Here is a 25938-nt window from a genome sequence, read left to right as displayed (position 1 = left end):
GAAACCCAAGGAGGGGTCGCTATAAGTCGGGGCCGACTCGACGGCACATAACAACAACAACAACAACAAGCTCTCCAGGAAGGAGCTCTGGTGGTGTAGTGGTTAAGGTATTTGGCTGCTAATCATAAAGTCAGTATTTCAAACCCACTAGCTGCTCTGCAGAAGAAAGATGAGGCAGTCTGCTTCTGTAAAGATTTAAAACTTTGGAAAGCCAGTGGGGATCGCTATGAGTTGGGATCCACTTAATGGTGGTAAGTTTGATTTTTCGGTTTGAGGCCCCAGGGGGTCCTGTTAACAAGCAGATTCTGCTTTAGTAGATGTGGAGTGGGGCCTGAAATTTTGCATTTCTGACAAGCTCCCAGGTGATCCCAGTGCTGCTGGTCCAGGGACTACACTTTGAGTAGGGAGTGCTAGAGGCACTAATAATAAATATAATTTGAGGCCACCACCTGTCAGCCTGTTATACTAAAGTAGCTTATGTGCTGCTGTGATGCAGGAATCTATGCCACTGGTATTTCAAATACCAGCAGGGTCACCCATAATGGACAGATTTCAGTGGAGCTTCCAAACTGTTGCTGCCTAGGAAGAAAGGGCTGGAGATCTACTTCCAAAAATTAACCAGTGAAAACCCTATGGGTCACAACAGTATATTATTCAATAAAGTGCTAGAAGGTGAGCCCCCTAGGTTGGAAGGCGCTGCACAATAGCTGTAACAATAGACCCAAACATGCCAACGATCATGTTTTGTTCTGTTAAATGAGTCAGAGCTGACTCAACAGCAACTAACAACAATATTTGTAGGAGGCTTCTATATCTGCAGCTAGGCCCCACACAAATGCTCATGGCAACCATGTAAATTAGGAGCATGAAGCTCAGAGGGACTAAGTGACATGCCCACAATCATTCAATTAATAAGTAGCAGATGTAAGATTTGACTCCAAGCCTGTTTTGATGCCAAAACCCATATATTTTCTACTACACTTCACAGCTGCACAGACTTTGGGGTCTAACATGCTTGAGTTACAGTCACCCCTCTCCCCAACTTCACCCCTCATTAGCTCTGTGGGTGTGTGACAGGACTTCATCTGTCTTTCTTACACTCTTGATCTGTGGAAAGGAGAAAATCACAACTTCCTCCCAAGGTTGTATGTGGGCCCCATATGAGCTAAAGTGCTTGGTACAATGCAATAGTAATTGCTCAAAAATATTAGACTCCTCCCCTTTAGAAATATGATATATAGAGCAAAGTGGAAAAAAAAATCTGGACTATGTATATATTGAAACTGGGGTGAAACAATTATGTCAAAGATGATAGCTTTATTTTGTCTGTTATACAAGTTTTAAAATGGAAGCCCTTTTCTTTAGTAAGAAGGTAAGAAGGATGTGTAGTTTTTTGCATGTATATGCAAAGAACGAGCTGTGATGCATCCTTTGGCTGGTACAACAGGTTCATGTGCAACATTTCATTTTCTAGTATATCAAAGCCTAAAACCATCCATTAATGAATGATAGGTGTGGTTTCCTGTCATATATATCATTAGAAAAAAAACAAAAAACTAGTCATGTGTTGTTTAGGCCCCAGCTACTGCACTCACCAAGGTAAAAACTTCAAGTACACATAGGTTGGGTTTGTCACATGTACCTTTTCCCTCCAAATTGTCTGAAGAAAATAGATTTTAATTAAGTTGGTACAGCCAGACAAGCATATATTTGCATGATACTTTCATGTTACAAAGTTCAGTTCCCATTAATTTTCATCCATGATTATGATCAGAGTCACTGCCTCTCCCAAGTCAGGCAGCAGTTATTACTAGTGCCCAGCATTCTCTGGGTCTAGAGCAGATACATGTAGGCAAGCAGAAGGTGCTGCTTTTGTTATTTGGGGAGAGGCAAAAGACAGGCCTCTCATGGAGGTGAGCTGGGCTTGATACCCCAGGGCAGAGGAGCCTTTGCTGACTGCCAGATCCTGACCTGATAATTTTTGTGAGCAGAGTATTAGAGTGTTTGTGACACTAGTAAATTTTACTCATGTTTTGTTCTTTTAATTGACTTTATTAATTTGTTACTCATTGTCAACAACTTTAAAGGTTCCGAAACAATTCTCAGTCTTCTAAATTTAATCTGGTTCAGCCCAGTATGTTGCCCAATCTTACTGTAAACAACCAATTGCTTAGTATAGTTATACTCTTCAGTGGAAATTTTCCAGACATCTTGTGCTGACAAAATGCAGGCAAAAGCCCTAAGTTGTGTCCCTCATTTACTCTACTCCAACCACAGTGGCCTTCTTTGCTGTTCTTCATACCTGCCAGACCCTCTCCCACTTAAGGGCCTTTGCATCTGCTGCTTGCCCTGCCTGGAATGCTATTCCCCTTAAGGCTCACTCTCTGGCCTCCTTTAGATCTTCTGTAAGAGACTGCCTTCTCAATGAGGCCTTCCCTGGTCACCTTCAATACACTCACATTCTTTATTCCCCTTTCTGTGCTTTATTTTCATCCATAGCACATATTCTCTTCTCATATGCTCCATCAATTGCTTATTTGTTTGTTGTCTGCTGGTGTCCACTGGAGTAAAGCTCCATGAAGGCAGGAGCTTCTGTCTGTTTCATTCCCAGCACCTGAAACAGTGTCTGGCACTTGACAGATGATTACAAATAATTGTTGAATGAATGAATGAATGAAAACTTCTGTGTAAGATCAGTACCACCACTGGGTAAGTCACACTTGTCATCATTGAATATTCATTCATTCATTCAAAAGACACTTTCTCCCTCTCTGCATCAGGCAAGGTGTATGCCAAATCTCATGGGAGACTCACCAATGTTTAGAGTGTAGTCCCAGCCCTTGTATATGAACATGAACAGAAGTTTGTTAAATATGCCTTTGCCCATTCCTGAGAAGGCAGGAGGTCATGGGCAGTGTGTTTATTAATGATACCTCTGTGCCCTGCCAGTGGCAACATGGTGTTACCTTGGCTCTCCTTTGGCCTAGTGCTCTGCAATGCATGTTTTTGCCTGTATGCATGTATATATTGAAACTTGGGTGAAACAAGCTATGCTGCTTGGGCACAGGGTTGATGACATGAAGCAGGGTTGATCATAAACCTTGCTGCTCAAACTGTGGTCCAGGGATTGGCAGCATTAGTATCACCTGGGAGCCTGTTGGAAATGCAGCATCTCAGGGCCATCCAGACCCCCTGAATCAGAATCTGCACACATCCTAACAAGGTCCCACGAGGATCCTGTGCACATTAAAGTTAAAGAAGTACTGCCTTAAAAAGTAAGAAAGTTTTATCTCCAGTGTATAAAGGATAATGTGTGAGTTCCAGCTGGAAGCTGTCTCAGGTAAAACCAACAAATATTCATTGAGAACCTGCCATATGTAAGGCAATGGGTTTATAAATCTTGGGTTAAGATTACACATTTTTGCCTAGGGAGTTGGGCCTTCCCAGTAAGATGGCATCTAGCAAATTAGTACATAATATTTCATATATATGGTAGATCCACCAACATAGTCAGTGATTCGGATATTAACTTTAGATGCTTTTCAGCCAACAAGCAGGAAATTCAATTCCCACTGAAGATCCTGAAACCATGAGGGCTTCTCTTTTAGCCTTTTCTGAATGTGATGATACTGGCAGGAATAATAAGCATCAAGTCCTATCACCTGAAAGATTCTTGTTGGATATGGTATAGTGTTTGGTTAGAACATTTTAAACAGTTTCAGTTAAAATATCTCTAAGATGAAAATGAAAGAGATAGAAACAAGACACATCATTACAAACATTTTCTCTTTTCCAAAAAATCAGGGACATTCTGCCATTTACCTTGAAGTTGCCTTATGCCGTTTTAACAGCCAAGACGGAGGCTCAGCTCGAAGAACTAGCCCAGCTAGGACTGAGTAAGTAGGTGCCCCTTCCCTGGGCCCATTTTGGAATGAACACATGGATCAGAATCAATATGAGACTGAATGAGGTGTTATTGTTGTGTTAAACACACCTATGGTTAAAAAGAATCCCATCTTCATGGTACAGTGTAGCCTTCAGGGAGATTAGATCCCTGAATCAGACTTTCTGAGATTCTTTTTCCAAGTCAGTGTGGAACCAACTCTCAAACAGACTGGTGCTCATTTTGCCTGGGTGTTCCCCAAATCCCCTCAGCTTCTCCCATTACTTAGTTTGGGATTCCCACAAATTCAAAGTCCTAATATACCGTAAATATCTATAATGTCCCTCCTTCTAGTGGTATCTTGCTAGGAAAAAGTAGTTCTTGATGAGAAGAGAGGTCCCCATGGTACCCCTCAAGTTTATTCTTGAGGGCCACTTGGGCACTGATGACACTCCTGTGCTTTGAGGAATTTAACAGTGCTCTTTGAACAGTGCATCCAGAGCAACATCTGGCTCTACTGCCCTCTCTATGTTTATTTCTAGTCCTGGGGTTCCAGGACGCATCTCTACCATCCCAGTTCTGCTGAGCAGTGGTTGACAATGGACTGGGATGTAGAACTCACCCAGGTTACCTTCTTTGTACCATTGCCTAGGGATTCCACATGAGTTTAATTTTTGCAGAAAAACTTCCTCCTAGATGTGAAGGGAAAATACTATTAAGAATTTTGGGCTTCCATCTTTAGATAGATTAACAACCAGACTACAGTGTTCCAATGGATGTTGGGATTCTGAAGCACAAACGCCAGGATTTCTAGAACCCAAAAAAATAAACTAGGACCAGCAAAAAAATTCGCTTTTGACATATTTTTCTCTTAATCTAAAGAAGTTGTTTTGATGGGTGCCATTTCCAAGAGAGCCTGTATAATTGATGGAGAAACTTGACAGTAGTTTCAAGTTTCAACCTCAAATTGCTTCAAAGATTTGTCATGTATGTCTGAGGTCTGTTTGATGAATTGGGAAAGAGAATCCTGGTCAAAATACAGGATCATATAAATAAATGTCTCCACTTAAAAGTTGCCCCATATCTTACAAATTCAGATTTGCATGCCTTTGGAAAGAATTTAAAATATTTTCCTGAATTGAAGTTCATATAGTCCACTAGATTCTAGGCATTTTGAAGGCATGAACCAAGTCTCTCAGTCTTCTCTGGTGACCTCCCTCCCCCCAGCTCCTGGCCAAGTGGCCAGCATCCAGGCCATGCTCAGTGCTGGGTTGAGGGACTGAGGAGGTAGGCGGTGCTGTGCACTGGTTGCTCTCATGGCCACTGCTCTGAAGCATATGAAGTCTCATTAATACCTATTCAATTTGTGATTATCAAAGTGCACAATAGAAAGCACATTTAAAATCCAAATATTTCTAGAGGGTCTACTATGTGGCAGGCACTGTTCCCCACAGCAAGGGTTCAGTGGTTAATCAGGTGTCCCCCTTATCCCAATGTTCATAGTTTATATGGAAGAAACACACACTTTTAAAGTAGATGCAGTAACCTTAAAGTCTTATAGCTATGACAGAAGTCCAAGGAGGATTTAAGGAGGTGGGACAGTCCCTGGGACCTGTGCTGGCCCACAGAATAATAATGAAGCCCATGGGTAATTTTAAATTTACTAGTAGCCACATCTAAAAAAGTAAAGTAAAACTAGTGAAATTAATTTTAATAATATGCTTTATTTAATGTAATATATCCAAAATGAGGAACTCTGGTAGTATAGTGCCTAAGGCACTTGACTACTAACCAGAAGGCTGGCAGTTCAAACCCACCAGCCACGCCTCGGAAGGAAGGTTGGGCAATCTACTTCTGCAGTGATATTGCCTCGGAAACCCAAGGAGGGGTTGCTATGAGTGAGATCTGACTCGATGGCACATAACAACAGCAACAACATATCTAAAATGTTATAATTTCAGATCCATTTCAAAAGTTATTAATGAAGTATTTTACATTCTTTTCTCATTCTAATTTTCTGAAATCCAATCTTCATTTTACACTTAAAGCACACCTGGATTTGGGCACTAAATTTTCATAATCTACATTTAGATTTCACTAGATTTACAGTTGAAAAAGTAGATTCACATACCCAAGTTGTTCCAAGCACACTTAAAAGTTTTCCAGGAACTGAATTGAGTTTTCACATTTTAATGTATAAGAATTTTAAATTAAGTTTCTTTACCCACTAACTCTGGTGGCATAGTGCCTAAGGCATTTGACTGCTAACCAGAAGGTTGGCGGTTCAAACCCACCAACCCCTTCCGTGGAGATACTGTCTTGGAAACCCAAGGAGGGGTTGCTAGGAGTCGGAGATGACTCGATGGCACATAACAACTACCCACTAGCCACATTTCAAGTTCTCAGTAGCCACATGTGGCTGCTGGTTCCATGCCAGAGAGCACAGACTTATTAGGAGTGGGAAGGACTAGGACAAGCCCCACAAGGCTGGGGACATATACCTCAATTATCAGGCCATGCTTACAGAACAGATAAGGTGGGAAAAATGCTTCTAACATTAGCTCCTCGGGATCAGCCGTTCTGCACCCATAGAAAGGAACACACTTTAAGTGAACACAGCAAGGCAAAGAGAGAGAGAGAAAAGAACCTATTCCAAATAGAAATAACAGACAGCATCAGCACCATCACCTTTCTCAATTTGCACAGAAAACACAGAGACACAGGGAGTATAGAAGGATTAAGCAACCTGCAGATCTCCAGAGCATTGAATATTTAAAGCTATGCTAAGGAAATTATTGGATTTGGGAAGGATGGGTGGCAAACCACCAAGATAAATGGTTGAACCAGCACTTTAAGATTTGCATATGTTTGCTGTTGTTTTTTTGTTTTGTTTTGTTTTTTTGCTGATCAGACCCATTGAGTGTATTTTTCCTTCTTTTGGGGTTTTAATGCTGAACGTGTAAAATCCCACACAAATTGTGTAACATCCCCCCCGGGCCCAGCTGCTAGTCCTCCCCATGGAAGGGGAACTTGGTGGCCCAGTCCCTTGGCTGGTGGCAGCCTCTGCTGAGGGTGCTTCAAAGGAAGTTAAATGGGAAAGAGCGGTAGTACTTTGCATGTTGACTCCATTTTTGTGAAGCTGGGAACCCTGATGGCTTTTCTCAGGCTAATACTGTAACAACTCCAGTTCTTTTTTCCTTCTGACATACCTGTGAAAAGGCTGGGCTGGAATTGTATGCTGGCCAAGTCATTTCTCAAGAGCTTTGAAGGTGAAAAGTCCCTGGAGTCTTCCTGTGGGCCCACAGCTGGGCCTGGCAGCCTCTCCACCCTTTCCAGTAAGGGAATGCAGTAAAAGTACAAAAAAAAAAAAAAAAAAAATTAGGCTACCCCGAATGCAAGTGCAGTGTCTTCTTGCTCCAAAGATGCCCATTGTAGCACAGTGTGTTTTTTTAATTTGTGAAGGAATGGCCCAAGTGTATTGTATTTACATTCTTGTGTTCACTGATAATAACTTTCAGATTTTTGGAGCTCTCCAGCTGACAACCAACCCCCAAACCCTCCACCTCCCCATAGGCCTCTCTCCTCAGACAGTGCCTGTCCCGCCTCGCGTCAGCTCTGCCTCATAAATGGAGTGCATTCTATAAAAACCAGGACGCCTTCGGAGCTGGAGTGCAGCCAGATCAACGGAGCCCTGTGTTTTATTAATCCTCTTTTCTTGAAAGTGCACAGCCAGGACCTCAGTGGAAGCCTGCATCGGCCCAACACAAGGACTCCCAACGTGAATGGCACCGAGAGGCCTCGGTCTCCCCCACCCAGGCCCCCACCACCCACTATTAATAGTCTCCACACAAGCCCTCAGCTGTCCAGGACCAAGACCCAGGCAAGCATGCCAGAAACAGTCAGCCATAACAAACATGGGAACGTAGCAGTGCCTGGAACGAAACCAACGCCCATCCCTCCTCCCCGGCTGAAGAAGCAGGCTTCTTTTCTTGAGGCAGAAAGCAGTGCAAAGACCTTGACCGGTAGCCGGCCTGGACCCGACGGCCGGCCTGGACCTGGCCACAAGCCCAAGCTGGGCACAGCTGGCAGCCCAGGTGGGGCCCCTCCCTCAGAGGGACCAGGAGATTGCACAAGGGCCCAGCCTCCTTGCTCTGAGTCACGGCCTCCATGGAATGGAGGCAGACAGAGGCTGAGCGACATGAGCATTTCCACTTCCTCCTCCGATTCACTGGAGTTTGACCGCAGCATGCCTCTCTTTGGCTATGAGGCAGACACTAACAGCAGCCTGGAGGACTACGACGGGGAGAGTGACCAGGAGACTATGCCCCCCCCAATTAAGTCCAAGAAGAGGAGCAGCTCCTTTGTACTGCCGAAGATTGTCAAGTCCCAGCTCCGGAAAATGAGCGGTGTGTTCAGCTCCTTCATGACCCCCGAGAAGAGGATGGTCAGAAGGATCGCCGAGCTGTCCAGAGACAAGTGCACCTACTTCGGGTGCCTGGTGCAAGACTACGTGAGCTTCCTGCAGGAGAACAAGGAGTGTCATGTATCCAGCACCGACCTGCTACAAACTATCCGGCAGTTCATGACCCAGGTCAAGAACTACTTGTCCCAGAGCTCAGAGCTGGATCCCCCCATCGAGTCCTTGATCCCTGAAGACCAAATAGGTAAGTGCCAATTGCTTTTTTTAAAAAGCATATAAACCATTCTGTAATCTTATAGGACAGTGCAACCTAGATTAATTATTATGGATGAAATTTTCCCTAAGAGGTTCAAAGTAACAACAAACCCCAACCCTCTCATCCCATTCACATAAAAAAATAGCTTCTTAAAGGAGACCTCGAATTATACCTGACATGCCAGACTTCGAAATGTGTTAAGAAGCAATTGATAGAAACTGTGGTATGATTCTGCCAGAAATGGAATTTGTGCTGCTTTCTCTTCAGAGACTGTGTGCTGACTTATTTTTGTACTGTGTACGTGTACCTGTGTGCTATGCGTACCATGTGTGCCATATGTACCATGTGTGGACAAGATGTCTGCTAAGCATCTTTGGAAAGTACATCTCTGCAGGTTGGACATGCGTAGAAAGCTGTTGGGGATGTCTCATGAAAGGGTGTTTTGCTCTGTTTTATTCAGGAAGTAAACATTATTGAGGTGTAGCATACATTCAGAAGTGTGTGAAAATATGGGTATATATATACCTGGATGAGTTTTCACGGTGAACACATCTGTGCAATAAGCCCTGGCTTAAGCAGAACCTAGGATGCCTTCCACACCTCCATTTGTCAAAGGGTAGTTACCTGCTGGCTCCCAAGCCCATAGAGGAGTTCTGTAAGAGAACTCCTGGGTTTTAGAAGTGGCAACACAAGGAAAAGACAGTTTACATTATGAACCTTTAAAATAAGTAACATAGTTTAGAGTTCACACAGAAGGTGTTTTCTCCAAAGTCACGGAGAAATATTTTCTTTATAACCTCATTTAAGGGCTGAATTGTTAATAGTTACATTGACCAAGGGAAACTTGAATTTGGCAAGCAGGCTTTTTTTCCAGGGCGACCATGGAAGGATTTTTTTTTTTTTTTTTTCCCAGAAGGTTTACTCTAAAGAGCTCATTTCAAAGACTTTATTCCCTAGGCAGGACAGCTGAAAGAGCTACCAAATATTTCCAGGCAGCTCCTAAAGCTAAAACCTAATTTCTTCTGTCAGATTGGGTCTGTTTGTTGAAGTAGTAAATAGTGTGTGGTAGAGAGTGGTTTCTCTCTCTCTCTTTTGTTTTCTTCCTTCTTAAAGAGAGTTTCGGCAACTCTTGGATATTCACCCAAAGCAATGAAAGCCTTGTTTGTTTTCCTGTGGTTGGGCAGAGCTGGGTTGATGGGGCGTGGCTAGAGCTGGGATGTGGCTAGAAGGAATGTGCCCTAGTGGTGTTCCTTAGATTTAAAAGGGTTTACAGGAGAAGGTAGGATAGTCCACAACACCATCTCTTTCCCCAGTCCCTCCAGAGCCCCATCCTCAGGTGAGACCAGCTCCAACTTATTATTGTGGGAATACTGTTCAAGCCAAAGCCAAGCCTGCCTAAGAAGCTTCCTCTCCGTGGGCCATGGAAGAGCAGTCCAGGCTGATGTCAGCACTGAGCTATGTGGCCACAGCGCCAGCCGGCCCCTAGGGAAAAGGCTAACAACTCAGCCTTACTTCCCAACCAAAGTTTTAGTCCCGGGAAGCGCTTCAGCAAGCTTCTTTCTTAGTGAAATCTGAGCATGAGCTCAAAGGCTCAGTTTCTCTAAAGACATACTGACAGAATGCACTTTGCAGCTCCAGAAGGGTGCAGCTTTTCACTACAACTCTAAGGCCTAAAGAGAAGGGAAGTGAAGTTTACGGAGCCTCCAATAGGAGCTGACAGCCTGCCCCCCCCAAGCTACTTCAGCGGCTCCTTGCCTTATCCCGTGAAGCATACGTTGGCATTCCCTGTGAGAGATAGCAAAGAGCTCTGGTGGTGTAGTGGTTAAAGTATCCAGCTGCTAACCAAAACGTTGGTGATTCGAATCCACCAGCTGCTCCACAGGAGAAAGATGAGGCAATCTGCTTCCGAAAAGGTTTACAGCCTTGGAAACTCTATGGGACAATTCTACACTGTCCTATAGAGTCACTATGAGTTGGAATTGATTTGATGTCAGTGGGTTTTTTTTTTGGTTAGAGATAGCAGAGCAGGTCTTTACCAAGTGGAACAATTTGTCCCATACCAAGTAGCAATTAGCAGAAGCAGTATTTGAACTTTGTTCTGTAATTTGAAGCCCATGTTTTTCTAACTTCATCCCTCTGCTGCTTTTTGTTTATAGTTTCTCCACATGGTCCTTCCCCCAGAAATTAAAGGATTGTAAGATTAGTGCGCAAGGCATTTGACTGCTAACCAGAAGGTTGGCGGTTCAAACCCACTAGCCACTCTGTGGAAGTAAGACTGGGCAATCTACTTCCATAAAGATTTGCCACCTCGGAAACCCAAAGTGGGCTGCTAGGAGTCAGAGTTGACTTGATGGCAGTGAGTTTGGTTTTGGTAAGATTAGGCCAACCCTTTGTTATGGCAGTTACTAAAGCTCTTTATTGAAGTGTGGGTGTGCCCTCCTTAAGCATTGTCACAATTTTTTGTTTGTTTATTCAACTTTTGTGTTAAAGAAGTCAGTTCATCATACCTGTTGCTTCAACAGTGAAACTTTCATTCTGTTTTGAAAATACAGTAAAAGTGCTAGAGTTTTGAAATTAGGAGTAAGGTGAGCAGATTAATCTGAAAACTCATTAACAAGGGAAGGATGTGGCCCTAAATACAGTGAAACCTGTGACCAGGGGCAGGTTACCTAATGTGAAACTGTTCACTAAAGATTAGTAAATAAGCACAAATAAGCCCGGGTTTAGGAGCTCTGGTAGCGTAGTACCTAAGGCACTTGACTGCTAACCAGAAGGCTGTGGCTCAAACCCACCAGCCACTCCTCAGAAGGAAGGTTGGACAATCTACTTCCATAGTGATATTGCCTCAGAAACCCAAGGAGGGGTCGCTATGAGTCGGGGCTAACTCGACAGCACATAACAACAACAATGACAACAATAAGCTTGTGCTTACCTTGCTTACTCTGTACTCCATCCCTGTCAAGGACTGTAAATTTGAAATGAGGCTTTGATTCTGTAGGAAGGTGCTGTGTAGTTGGGAAAAAGACACAGAGGCCAGGCATATCTAGAAGCAAAATCCTTGATATGGTGAAAAAATGTGAAATGGTTCACTACAGATGAATAAGTAAGCATAAATAATCCTATGCTTACTTTCTGGGTAATCCAACACTGCCAGAACTCGACCAGGCTGCCTTTGTTTTATCACATTTTGTAACTTTTCTGTCTTTCACAGGGTATGCAGTCTTACCACTTTTCCCTCACTCTCTATTAGTAGAAAATATTTGTGTTTTCCTTTCTTGACAGGTTTTGGCCTTAAACATGTTCTGCCTCTCACAGATTTTACTATATTAGGAAACCAATATCTTAACTGTATGAGTTACTAGATTAGGACTCTGACAAGTGGGCTTAGCCTACACATCTATGTTTTGCATATTTTATATAAAGGGCAAGGAGCTCTGGTGGCACAATGCCTAAGGCACTACCAGCTGCTCCACAGAAGGAAGATAGAACAATCTAGTTCTGTAAAGATTTACTGCCTTGGAAACCCAATGGGGGTTGCTATGAGTCAGAATCTACTTGATGGAAGTGAGTTTGGGGTTTTTTTTGGTGTTTTTTTTTTTTTTTTTTTTTTTTGGAAATAAAGGGCTCACTAGTTTACTAAGGGCTTATTAATACTCCTTTGGGGAGCTCTGGTAGCATAGTGCCTAAGGCACCTGACTGCTAATCGGAAGGCTGGTGGTTCAAACCCACCAGCTACTCCTCAGAAGGAAGGTTGGGCAATCTACTTCCGTAGTGGTACCACCTCAGAAACCCAAGGAGAGGTCTCTATGAGTCAGGTCCAACTCAACGGCACATAACAACAACAACAACAATACTCCTTTGAGTCTCATAACCAACTTGAGGCTGGTATATTTGTGTAGGAATTATTCATGTTTTGCATATCGTGAAATGGAGTCCAAGATACGTAGAGTGATTTGCAGAGGGTTACACTGCTGGTAAGTAGGGGAGCTGGGATTCAATCCAGGTCTTCTTACTCTCAATTGCATGCTCATTCCCACTTGCTCTGCTCTCATTTCCTGAGAGGAACAGTGGGTAGTTTTCATTTTGAATGCCATCCCCAGAATCTCAAGCTTCAAACTTGCTCAGGACCACTCACTGCCTTCGAGTCAGATCCTACTCATAGCGACCACTCCTTGGGTTTCCAAGGCAGTATCACTATGGAAGTAGATTGGCCAATCATCCTTCTGAGGAGTGGCTGGTGGGTTTGAACCACCAGCCTTCTGGTTAGCAGTCAAATGCCTTAGGCACTACGCCACCAGATACAGGTGTCTACTAATGCATATAAAACTTTTCCAGAATGTCAGTTGGGTTTCTCTGCTTTAGAAAATCTAGTCTTCCTTTCCCATAATTTCTGATTGATATAGTTCTAAACTGCAATACAGGGATTTTAATTTAAACCCTAGCATTACAGAAAGTTCATACCTGAAATCAAGAAAGGGGAAGGAGGCATTTCATTGGTTTAACCCATGAAGCGTTAGAGCAATCATTCATACATGTAAAGGACAAATGAATGTGTACATATGAATCTCTTTAGTATATAGAGATAGTGCTAATCTGTCTTCTTCAGAGTGGTTCTTTAGTTGCATAAAGAACAGCCAATGAGGAAACCAAATAGTTTTCACCCACTCTTACTTTATCTCTGTGCTGCTGTCACTACCCTTTAGATCAGCATTTTCTAGGCAAATGTGGAATGATAAACAGAGCCAATCTAAGAAATGAAAAGCAAGCCACTTGAAATGATTGTGTCTTGTCATGGAAAATTTTCATTCCATTTAGACCACTTTTTAAAGCACCTTCACCCAAAGGCCTTCCATTTAGAGGTTCTTGAATAAATATTAGTTGATTAACGTCAGTTTGGCACCTCTGGTTGGGGAATGAAACTAATGAGGGTAAGATATGAGTTAATTCCCACGTGAGCTAGCTCTCTTTGCTCATTTCAGGACCACATCTTGTGACTCGTTTCCGGAGAGCAATCACCCTCTCCACCCCTCAGAGAACCTATCTTCACATGGTAGAACAAGTAAATGCTTTAACAAAGCATGTGCATATCATTCAGGCCCTACTGGAATGCCTACTCAAAGACTGAGCCTAGTAACTTCATGGACAGAGGGAGTTATTCTCATTACTGGTGCCTCACGCTAAAGTATAGACAGGTGTCACGTTGCTTGTGACTCTAACAAGTGGACCTCACGAGGGGATTTTCATATCATACCCCTCTTGCTTCAGTCTTTTTCAATGGGGGAAATTAGTCCAAAGTTTCTGGTAGAGAAATCTCCATTTTACAGAACTTGTTGCAATTTTGTGGTTGATGTTTTTATTTTAAGTAAAAGAATTTTTGTTTCTGACTTGATGTCAGTCTTGGGAAATCCCTCTGTTTTCAAGTATTGCTTCCAGAAAAATAAAATTTTTTTAATTCCAAAATTGTTGGCAATTGCAAATTTTCTATGTCATTCAAACTACTCACCACAGACTCTCAACCGTGACACAAAACAGCTAACTGTTTGTATTACTATATGGCAGTAGTGAAATATGAGGCAATATTTTGCTTTCTCTAGTTGCTGTAAACCAAAATGTATTTTTCCCTGAAAAGCATTTTAATTATTTGAAGAGTACTTCAATTTAGATATCAAGGTTTGTTTCTTCATTTTCTAATAGAAAAATGATATTAAAATTGTGGGTAAGAACCAAAGAATGTAAGTGTAAATAAGAAAAGAGGTTTGAAATGATTCCCTAGAACTTTCAAACAATTACAACTACTTTGGTTCAGATAAGAGCACTGGTGGCATAGTGCCCATGGCATTTGACTGCTAACCAGAAAGCTGGCAGTTCAAACCCACGAACCACTCCCCAGAAGGAAGATTGGGCAATCTATGTTCATAGAGATATGGCCTTGAAAACCCAAGGAGGGGTTGCTATAAGTTAGAACTGACTCTGGCAGTGAGCTTGGTTTAGTTTTGGTTCAGATAATTTTTATAAAATAAAAGGAAATATTAGATCATACTCAACCAAAAGGTCGGCAGTTCAAACTCACCAATGTCTCCATGGAAGAAAGACTTGGTGATCTGTTCCCATAAAGATTATAGCATAGCAAATCCTATGTGGCAGTTCTCTGTCACATAGGGTCACGATGAATCAGAATTGACTCAACAGCAATGGATTTTGGTTGAGACTATGCTCAAACTTTATAGTGTGTCTTGTATTTATTTTTTCAATTCACAGTTGGTTCATGTCCCTGAGTTATTTTACACTCTTTTTCAGATAAAGAGCCATTCTGAGAAATGTAGCCAGAGAGGCATGTTACTGCCAAAGTGAGATTAAAACCTTGAAACTCTGACTTCTGCTTTAGCCCACATGACCATATTACCTGAAAAGTAATGAAGGGTAGTGAGAACAGAGAAAGATCAGCCTCTCATGGAAAAAGAAAAGAATGTCTATTACTTGTGAAAATTAATTTAAATAGAGGACCATAGCAAGAAGTACCTTTTCTTTCCCAAGGGGCCATTACTTGCTATATAATCTTTACTTTAGCGCATCAAATTTGGGTTATGTTATGTCAGCATAAAGAAGGCTCCTAACCCTGGAGTTAGAATCTCTGGAGTTAGAAGCCATGAGTCTCTGACTCCACTGACATCTACACAAAGGAACTGGTTCTTGATAATTCAGAAGGCTCTTACTAACAGGGTGGGAACTGGCAGAAGGACTTACCAAATGCTTCACATGGAGAGGCCTATACTAGAGTATTTTCTGAACATATCCCTAGGCTCTTCCCTTTCAAGAGAGAAGCAAGCACAGGAAACAGGAGAGAAATAAGCAGGAAACATAATCAGGTAAAAGGAAGTTACATAGGAAATGAGCATGAACCAAGGGACACCTAAAATACTCTTGATTGTGAAGAAGCATCACCAAAATCTTTAGAAGTTATACCATTTTTCCCTCTCTCCAGCCCCATGGAAGGATGATTGATTGGCCATTCCCTGGGTGAGGTGTACCTTATGTGGACGATGCCTTCATTGGTCCATGGGGTCCAGTCAGTGGCCTTACCTCACCAGCCCCTTCCCTCACTGGGGGACTAGTCGTGCAGACAAAGCCTCCACTCTTAGCTCAGACACCTTACCTCAGACACCATGTTCACTTTGAAGGCTCTTGGTTACTGCTTTGGATGATGGGCTTCCTCTAGAAGCCAGAAGTTATAGTGTTTACCCAATCTGTCCAGTAGACTGTGTTCTCTTACCATAGCCAATTGTAGGACCAATAATCTGGATAATCCCTCACATGTGCAGTTCTTTACAGTTTACAGAACACTTTTATATATAGAATCCAAGTTAATCCTCTTAATACCTCCAGAAACCCTATTTATTATCCTCATTTTTATAAATTAGAAAACAAAAGCTTAATGAGGAAAAGCCATAATCCAAGTTAAACAGAAACCAATGCCTGCTGTTCTTCTAACCCCTCAGGGAAGGTTAGTTACCTGCCTTCTGGGCTGTTTCATGGCACAGAGGGGTTTTATGAAGGTTTCTCATTGTTTCACAGGAGCTCTGAGATTTGGGAGAGAATAACCACAGAGGTAAAATCACATCACATCAGGGGTACTCGATAGCCACATGACACCACTGATGATAATGTCTTTGATCACCTGGCCCACGTAGTGTTTGCCAGGTCTCTCCACTGTAAAGTCACTTTTTCCTCCCTTTCCATGCTCTGTTTTTTTGGAAGTCACTAAATTCTGACCCTACTCAAAGGATGGAGAAGGATTCACCTCCACCTCCTGGAAGGGGCTGGGGAATCTACATAAATTATTTGGGATTTTATAAGGAAATCATGCCTTTTCTCCCCTGCCAATAAAGCCTTTTACTAGAAGGCGCTAGAATCAGTCTAACAGATTCCTTAAATTAAATAGTACATGAATACAACCTATACATTTTCTGCCCCCTGATGTGGATTCTGATGAAGCCTTCCTGCCACAGGTTCTTCCCACTTCTGCATTTCCTCCCAATTCCTCAGTATTCTTCGTTGCCTCTGCCATAACATGGAGCCTACTGGACTTCTCTCCTCAACAGGAAGTCCTCTGAAAACCAGGCCTGGGCTTTTTGACTCGAGCCATCAGCAGTCCCAAGCACAAAGCACCAGTGGTACCACTCTATATCCCTGACACTTTTCTTTCCACACAGTCTGAGTTTTAGTTGTCCACACCTGTGGCAATTTGTCTGACATGTCCTCATGCCACTAGAATCCTTGGAAGCAGGAAAGGCTGGAGAATTAATGCCCTCCCCAGCCTCCAGGAGCAGCCTTCAACCAGGGACTGCAGGAAGTAGATGTGTGAATATCCCAGCACCTTCTCCTCTAGGTGGAATGGTCCCCACTGTCTCTTGAAGTTCCCTGGCAAGACTGAGTTCCAGATGCATGGAGTGGTAACTGGCTTAATAAAGCATTCATGGCTAGTCAGATAGAAAGACGGGGTTGAGCTAGCTGCGGGTGCATCATTCTCCTGATCTTTCTAAGACACATATGCCTTCTCTGAATTTCACCTTTGCCTCTCAGGCTCTCACTTCCCCCTAGCCAAGCCAATGTTAGCACACACTACACAAAGCAAGCCAATGCATTTTCCAGTCATGTGCAGCACCCTGTCTGATCCCTGTAGCTCTTCCCTGTAATCTAAGCTGTTGGTCAGAGTGAAATAGAGGGACAAACTCTTACTTCCATTAATAGTGCAAGGAACTCACTTCTTGCAGACTAAAAACCAATGCCTTCACTATTTCTTATAAATCACTACACTATGCACATTAAAGCAAGGGGAACCAAAACAACCACCATGTTCTTTACGGCTTCCTTCTGTGCATGAGTTTGGGACCTGCTGATAAGATCTATACAAATATTTCCAGAAAACTTGATTCCATATTTGGTCATTCAGCTCATATGGCTCACATTTGGTTTCTAAAATTCAAAATACAGCTCAAAGAATTTTGTAATATGCCTCTTGTTATTAGAAAGATGGAAAAGACATTTATGAGCCCTAAAAAATAAAAAGCTCACCCATTTTTTTAAACTCCCCATAATATGTTTTGGAAGTTTCTGTTTGCCTGTTTCTAGACTTGTTTGTTTGTGGTTGAATACAGCTAATATCACTCTAAGAACTCTGAAGCCAGAGTTCATGGGCTTGAATCTTAGCTGCCCCTCTTGCTAGCCATGTGACATTGATCACTTTGGATCTCAGTCACCTCATCTGTAGATAGGATAATAAGAGCCCTCCTCAGTTGGGGTTCGTTCAAGGATTTGAAGAAGCAATGCATGTAAAGTGCACAGTGGATGTCATTGTTCTTAATGGTTTAAAAGATTTTGCCTTGTTTTATTGGAATTATAGCAACCAGAAATAATAGGGAAAAACAAACAAACAAAGTTTTGTCTGAGTTATTACATATTCTGAAAAACTCTCTGCTGCTTTTGTTTCTTCAATTCATTTTCCCTCTTGCTCTATGAGCAGAACCTTGTTTTTCCTGTTGGAAACCCCACCTGGGTCACACACAGTTCCTTCTTTTCATTTGAACTTTTTTTCTATTTCTTCTGTTTATTAAGGATTTGGGGAAGGAGGGGATAAACAAAAAGCCCTGAAAAGGAATGCAAAGGCACCAATCTTATATTTAAATTATGGCCTTAAGAAATATACTTTTTAAAAATTCTAATACCAGTTTTTTTTTTTGTTTGTTTGTTTTTTTCTGTTTAGGTTTTAAGAGAATGGGCTACTCACTTGGCAGTTTGTCCCAGACTTCATCCCTCCTAACAGATTCCTACATTCCCAGTTATGTCTTAGGGTGGGGTTTGGTACAAAGGCTGGTACTCACTTCCTCGGCAGCACAGATGAGTTGCACAAGGGAGCCCCCATGGCTTGCTCAGTAAGGAGCTTTCTGCTGTTGTTCCCTAATACTGCACACACCGTTTGGAGGGGATGTGTATTAACACTCTGGTCCAGCAACAGCCAGGCTCCTTCTAGCAGGTTAAGAGTTGCCCTTCAGGCTGCGGGTGAAAATCCCACATCTTCAGATGTTTTCTGCTTTCTGGATTTATATTTCTTTATTGAGGTATAATTTATGTCTGGTGGCATAATGCCTAAGGCATAATGCCTAAGGAAGGAAGCTTAGGCAATCTTCTTCTATAGAGATACCACCTTGGAAACCCAAGGAGGGGTCACTATAAGTTGGAAACAACTTGGCAGCAGTTAATTTTTTTTTTTTTTTTTTAATTTATGTCCAGGAAAGTGCAAGATCTTAAGTGCTCAGCTCCACAAATTTTTACCTGTGTGCACACCCATATAACTACCACCCAGATACAGATATAGAACATTTCACCCCAGAAAAGTTCCTGTGTCCCTCCCAGTCAGTATCCCCATCAAGGATAACCACTATCCTGACTTCTATCACCATAAATTGATTTTTACCTGTTTTTGAACTTCATATAAACAAAATCCTTCCGTAGATACCCTTTCATGCTTGGCCTCTTTCACAGAGCATTATGTCTATGAGCTTACCCATGTTGTTGTTGTTTGCCATTGAGTCGGATCCGACTCATAGTGACCCCTCCTTGGGTTTCTGAGGCAGTAACACTACATAAGTAGATTTCCCAGCCTTCCTTCCAAAGAGTACTGGTGGGTTTGAACCGCCAGCCTCTGGTTAGCAGTCAAGTACCTTAGGCACTATGGTACCAGAGCTCCTTTATCCATGTTATGTCTACAGTAATAGTATACTCTTTTTCATTGAATGCATATTACATTGTCTGGTTTCCATTGTATAAGGAACCCTAGTGGTGGAATGGTTATACACTCAGCTGCTAACTGAAAAGTCAGAGGTTCACACCTACCAGTGACTCCACAGGAGAAAAGACCTGATGATCTGTTCCCAGTAAGATTGCAGCCTAGGAAACCTTATGGGTCAGTTCTAGTCTATCATATAGGGTTGATAGGAGTCAGAATCAACTGGACAGCACACAACAACATGTATATCCAATGTGTCCATTCTGTTGGAACACATTTTTGGGTTGTTTCCAGGCTTTGACTGTTACGAGTAATGCTGCTGTCAACATTTGTGTATATCCTAATGAATGATTGACATGACTGTCATGCCTCTTTGGAAGGGAACTTACAACCATGAATGTAACTTTCAGAATCTTTGGATGGAGAAGGCCAAACTGGTGAATGTTTCTAAAGTGTCTTGAACGTTAGGATTAAAAAATCATTTTCTTTGAAAAAGGAGTCCTGGTGGCACAGTGGTTAAAGCATTCAGTTGCTAACCAAAAAGGTCAGCCCCATAGGGTCACTAAGAGTCAGAATTGAGTCAACAGCCATGAGTTTCATGGGGTTTTTTGTTTTTTGTTTTGAAAAACAGTATAAATGATTGTTTAAAATAATTATGAGACTATAGCCATCACAAGCCATCAGACCTCTTTGAACCTTAGTTTCCTCATCTGTAAAATGGGCACAATTAGGAAAAAATAATGGGGTTGTTGTGAGGATTAGAAGAGATAATGAAATAAAGCACTTAACATAGAGCCTAGCCCATAGAGGGTGTTCAATAATTGTTACTATCAGCTTTTCATTGTGATGGTCATACAGGCTAAAGCCAAGGACGCCATGAAGGTGTACAAGTTTAACACAAAAACCAGTACAAACCAAGTGATTTTTTTTTAATGCCAGTCATGAAGTGAATGCATTGTTCTCATTTTATTTTTCCTTTACAACCCCTTTGCTTCACCTTTTATTCCTACAGTTATACAAACTTCTATAGTCATATAACTCCTATAGTTATATAAACTTCTATACTTAAACAAAGAGTCCTCCTGAGTAGGATATGGAGGTAGAGGAGCAAAGGAAAATTTGGGCTGGGAAGCTGATCATTGTGAAATAAGCATTAACTTTTGTGTCAGTTTTAACTTTGGGGCACAGGAAAATTGTTTAGGTGTTTGTGCGTCTGGCTTAAATTTCTCTTTGTCCCTGGCCTTCTGACAATACATAATATTTTTCATTCAGTATGCTCTGATCCTGTGGTAGGAATTCCAGAGGCCAGAAAGATTGTTCAGCTATTTCTGCTCTTATAAGAATATGGCTCCATGGAATTGCCTTAAAGTTTAAGTGTAGTTGCTGAAGAAGAACCCTGGTATCTTTGATGAGAATGTGTAAATATTTGAGATTGAAAAGCTGATATTGCAAAAAGAGAGTGCAGAGTTTATCACTGTATAGATCATCTTAAGTTCTGTGTCTCTGGGTTTATGGTACTGGTCATTTTAGTGTCAAAACAGAAAGCTGCTCCATTATGCAGCCTTGCAAAGAAGGAGGGAATATAGTTAAGGCATTGGGCTACTAACCAAAAGGTTGGTGATTCCAACCCACCAGCTACTACAAACCCACCAGCTGCTCTGTGGATGGGAAATGAGGCAGTCTGCTTCCTTAAAGATTCACAGCCTTGGAATCCCTATGGGGGTCAGTATGTATTGGAATCAGCTCAATGGCTGTGAGTTTTCAGTTTTACACCTTAAGGGGTTTCCTAACTCTGAACAGAAATACATTTCAAAATTATTTTTTAACTTCTTTATTTTGAAATCATTTCAGACTTACAGAAGAGTTTCAAAAATTTTGCAAAGAAATCATGTCTGTCCTTCACCCAGATTTCCTGAATGTTAGCACTTTGCCACATTTACTTCATCCTCTTTCTCATTTTGCACACACATGTACATGTACATAGACATACACACACACTTTATTTTTCTGAATCTGAGAATAAGTTGCAGACATCATGCTTCTTTACCTTAAATACTTTAGTGTATATTTCCTGAAAACAAGGACATTCTCTTACATACTTATAATAATCAAATCCAGAAAATTAACAGATGTGTTACTATTATCTAATCTGCAGACTGTTCAGATCTCATAAGTAGAGCCAGTAATATCCTTTATTACAAATGGAAAAAAAAAAAATTGGGGAAGTCCAGAGTCCAATCCAGAATCACATGTTGCATTTAGTTGCATTTATTTATCAGCAAGTACTTTAAGGGCTCTTGAACCGTCAAACCAAAAACCAAACTCACTGCCATCGAGTCAGATCTGACTCATAGCGACCCCTCCTTGGGTTTCCAAGGCAGTATCACTACAGAAGTAGATTTCCTGGCCTTCCTTCTGAGAAGTGGCTGGTGGGTTTGAACCACTAGCCTTCTGGTTAGCAGTCATATGCCTTAGGCACTACACCACCAGAGCTCTCCTTGAACCCTCACTAATAGGAAATCCTTGCTTTATGATCACATACTTGCTTTCCTTTTTGATCACATATATGCTTTCCTTTCAATTGGGTAATCAGCCAAAGGATTAGGTGAAAAGAAGATCCTCTTCTAGAATATTTACCTGTATGTATAGGAGGGAGTGGAAAGTAGAAAAAGTAGTTGAAACAAATATATTCAATTGTATTAATTATATACTAGAGAAACTAAGAATTTATTAGAATTAGAATTTATTATTGATTGTATATCAAAGAAACTAAGAATTTTTTCATGGCTTTTATGTGAGTCATAATGCCGCTAAGTTTTGTTTGCATATTGAGTGTTTAGTGTTTAGTTATAACTTGTCTGCCCTATAACCAATGAGCAGATGTTTCAGACACCTGTTCTAAGAAAGCAGACAGTACATTTATTTCTTCTTTCTTCAATGATCACAGTAACTGTACTTTGTTTGGCAGATGTGGTGCTGGAAAAAGCCATGCACAAGTGCATCTTGAAGCCCTTGAAGGGGCACGTGGAGGCCATGCTGAAGGACTTCCACATGGCTGATGGCTCCTGGAAACAGCTGAAGGATAACCTACAGCTGGTGCGGCAGAGGAACCCCCAGGAGCTGGGGGTCTTTGCCCCAACCCCTGATTTTGTGGATGTGGAGAAAATCAAGGTCAAATTCATGACCATGCAGAAGATGTATTCACCAGAAAAGAAAGTCATGCTGCTGCTGAGGGTCTGCAAACTCATCTACACTGTCATGGGGAACAACTCAGGTGAGGTAGCCACTCTCCTGGGTTTTTGCCACTGCCCCCAGGGTCCAGTGACTGGGCTAAGGCATGTCAGGCTTACTGATTCCCAACTTCCCTTCCTTTCTATCACTTAATTTCACCATGCAGCTTACAAAAATAGCAGTGTCAACTCTGGTGTCTGGCAAATTAGTCATTTGCAACAAATAAATAAACGAAAAGAACAAACTAAATGCCATTGAGTTGATTCTGACTCATCACGACTATATAGGACAGAGTAGAACTGCCCCATAGAGTTTCCAAGGCTGTAATCTTTATGGAAGCAGAATACCTCATCTTTCTCCCACAGAGAAGCTGGTGGGTATAAGCCACTGATCTTTTGGTTAGCAGCCAAATGCTTAACCACTGTGCCACCAGGGCTCCTTAACACATAAATAACCCCAAATAAAGTAAGTGGATGAGGGAAACAAGATTCTTATATAATGTCAATTTAATTAAAAGTTTAGGAAAAAAATTACTTCAGGGAAGTAGTTACAAATCTAGTGTCTAGAGTCTAAGTTCAAATCCTAAGCTCTGTGAAACAGCTGATTAACTGTGACTTTGGCTTTTAATGAACCTTCTAAGCCTCAGTTCCTGCATCTATAGTCAAAATGTGACACTGCCCTTCACAAGGTAGAGATTAGATGAGTCAGCACAGCATAGCACTAAGCACAATGGTAATAATAGCTATTATCATTACATTTTAACCAAGGAGAGTCATGTCAGTGTCAGAAACATGAGTATTCAGTAATCATACCATTTCCTTAGATCTCTGGGCTCGTCCTTCTTTACTACAAACTGAAGCAAAGTACTGGGATTTCCCCTGTGCTGCCTCTTGTAGCTTCAGAAGTAGCCATAATTCAGAATATTAAATGAGCCCACATTGCTCAAGATCTTCAGTGAATCCAGTATAATTCCATGGACTATTAATGACTTTTCCTCTAAGTGAAGTTGTTTTATGAATAAGTTTCAGAGAGAATACATAGCCTCTATTAAACCCTGCTTCCCTGGTGGCATAGTGGATAAGGCATTTGCTGCTAACCAGGTCAGTGGTTCACACCCACCAGCTGCTCCACAGAAGGAAGATAGGGCAAGCTACTTCTGTAAAGATTTATACCCTCAGAAACCCAGTAAGGGTCACTATGAGTTGGAATCGACTCAATAGCAGTGAGTTTTTTTTTTATTTTAGTAGATAGAAATGTGTGTGCACTTCACAAAGTATTGAGTGACAATACTGAAGTGTGAGATCTTAGGCTAATAATGATAGTGCAGGAACATTACCTCTGAAACTTGAAAGCACATTCCACATACAGCAAATATATTTTCTATGGTTCACAAGATCGTTTATAAAAGTTCCTAAAATATCTGCCTAGGGGTGTGTTCTTCCAAAGTAGGATTCCTCGACATCAGAACTGTAGATATTTTATACTGGTTACTTTGTGATGGGGGTTGTCCTGTGCATACTGTGTATCGGTTAGGCATGTTATGATCATGGAAATCCTCTGGATGTTTGGCACTACAGTGAACAACCTTGAAAAGCCAGTATAACTGGGGCTCTCCTGTGAGTTTGTCTTTTTCAGTGAGCACTGGCCAGAGCCTCTATGCTCAGAATCCTATCAATCTGTCCTCATACAGCCCATGTAGAGCCCAAGTAGACCCTGTGCAGTCTAGTGAATGTAGTCTACACTTGAGTAAACAGGTCCCTCTGCCCCAGGGAATGTGTCATGCCAACCTTTTCCCTGAAAATAGACCACTTCTTAGAGAGAAACCAAGCAATTTAGGAGCATCGTGGATGTCATTTGCACCCCCACTGTCCAAGCTCGACAGTCAAAAATGTCTCCAGACATTGAATCACTCCCAGTTGGGAGACACTGCTATGAAAAAACTGGAAATAAGGACTAAAATTTTTTGCTATATATTGCAAGTATATATTTATTAATAAATCAATTTTTATATTCAGCATATTCTGAATTGGCACTCTTAAATTAACTGTGGGCTCACATTGAATATAAAATTTACTCCCAGCTTAAGTTTGGTCTCATTAATTATTATGTTTATGATTAATTTTTACAGAAAGCAATTTAAAGTCAGGCACAAAGAATTAGCATAAGTATTTTGTAAATGTTTTAAAATATTTCTGAAAGTTAAAATATTTTAAAGTATTCTATATTCTATTGCATAACTAGAGGCAAATCTGAATGTAGAAAGACAATCTTTAATTTGTTAATTTCCTCAAAGACATTCAGTCTGAAATTGTAAATTAGGGCTGGTTGAAGCAAACAGTGGCTTGCAGAGTTTACAGACTACACAGAATTCCAAAACACCCACCTCTGTGTATAAATAGCACATTTCCCTCAATGACTCCTCATCAGCTAATTAAAGATATATGTAGGATATGAAAGAAAGAAACACTGGTAAAAATATTCTGATCTTCCCCTTTCTTTCTAATCCTAGGGAGGATGTATGGAGCTGATGACTTCTTGCCAGTGCTGACCTACGTCATAGCGCAATGTGACATGCTTGAACTGGACACTGAAATAGAGTACATGATGGAACTCTTAGACCCATCACTGTTGCATGGAGAAGGTAAAAGTGCTTTTCCAACAGTGAGAGGAATCAAGTGCTTTTTTTTTCTGGTATCTGAAGGGTTGACTGCGAATTAACTTTTGCTGATTTTTTTAATGATTATAAATGTAATAGATATTCATCATAAAAAATTTGAAGTTAGAGAAACACAAAGAAAAAAATGTAAACCTGCCATAATTATATTTCATCGAGAATGAAATGTAATAAATGATGTTTTTAAGAAAGACGTTTTTTTGATTCCAAGAAATCCAAAACTAAACCCACTGCCATTGAGTCCACTCTGACTCATAGTAACCCTATTGTTGTTGTTATGTGCCGTCGGGTCAGACCCGACTCATAGCGACCCCTCCTTGGTGGGTTTGAACTGCCAGCCTTCTGGTTAGCAGTCAAGTGCTTTAGGCACTACGCTACCAGAGCCCCTAGTAACCATATAGGACAGAGTAAAACTGCCGCATAAGGTTTCTAAAGTTGTAAATCTTTACAGGAGCAGATTGCCTCATCTTTCTCCCACAGAGCTGCTGATGGGTTCAAGCTGCCCACATTTGGGTTAGCAGCCTGATGGGTTCAGTACCCACCTTATGGTTAGCAGCTGAATGCTTTAACCACTGAACTACCAGAGCCCCTTATTTGGTTCTAAGAGGAAAGTATAAACTTTTGTTGTTGTTGTTGTTGTTATGTGCCGTCGAGTCAGCCCTGACTCATAGCGACCCCTCCTTGGGTTTCC

General features: G+C 41.5%; 1 protein-coding gene across 1 annotated transcript in view; it reads left to right on the top strand.

Moving 5' to 3' along the window:
• The window catches only part of RIN2 (Ras and Rab interactor 2), a 188115-nt gene that overhangs the window by 149799 nt on the left and 12378 nt on the right, over nucleotides 1-25938 (top strand). The window contains exons 8-11 of the mRNA XM_007948218.2: nucleotides 3805-3896; nucleotides 7402-8547; nucleotides 22311-22616; nucleotides 25083-25214. Of these exons, the coding sequence (XP_007946409.1) occupies nucleotides 3805-3896; nucleotides 7402-8547; nucleotides 22311-22616; nucleotides 25083-25214 (1676 nt within the window). The remainder of the gene's footprint in view (nucleotides 1-3804; nucleotides 3897-7401; nucleotides 8548-22310; nucleotides 22617-25082; nucleotides 25215-25938) is intronic.

This window comes from Orycteropus afer, unplaced genomic scaffold (assembly GCF_000298275.1).
Source record: "Orycteropus afer afer isolate SDZICR_OR568_19922 unplaced genomic scaffold, OryAfe1.0 scaffold00208, whole genome shotgun sequence".
NCBI classification, from domain to species: Eukaryota; Metazoa; Chordata; class Mammalia; order Tubulidentata; family Orycteropodidae; genus Orycteropus; species Orycteropus afer.
The sequence above is the reverse complement of the archived record's forward strand: the minus strand, read 5'-3'. Positions and strand labels throughout refer to the sequence as shown.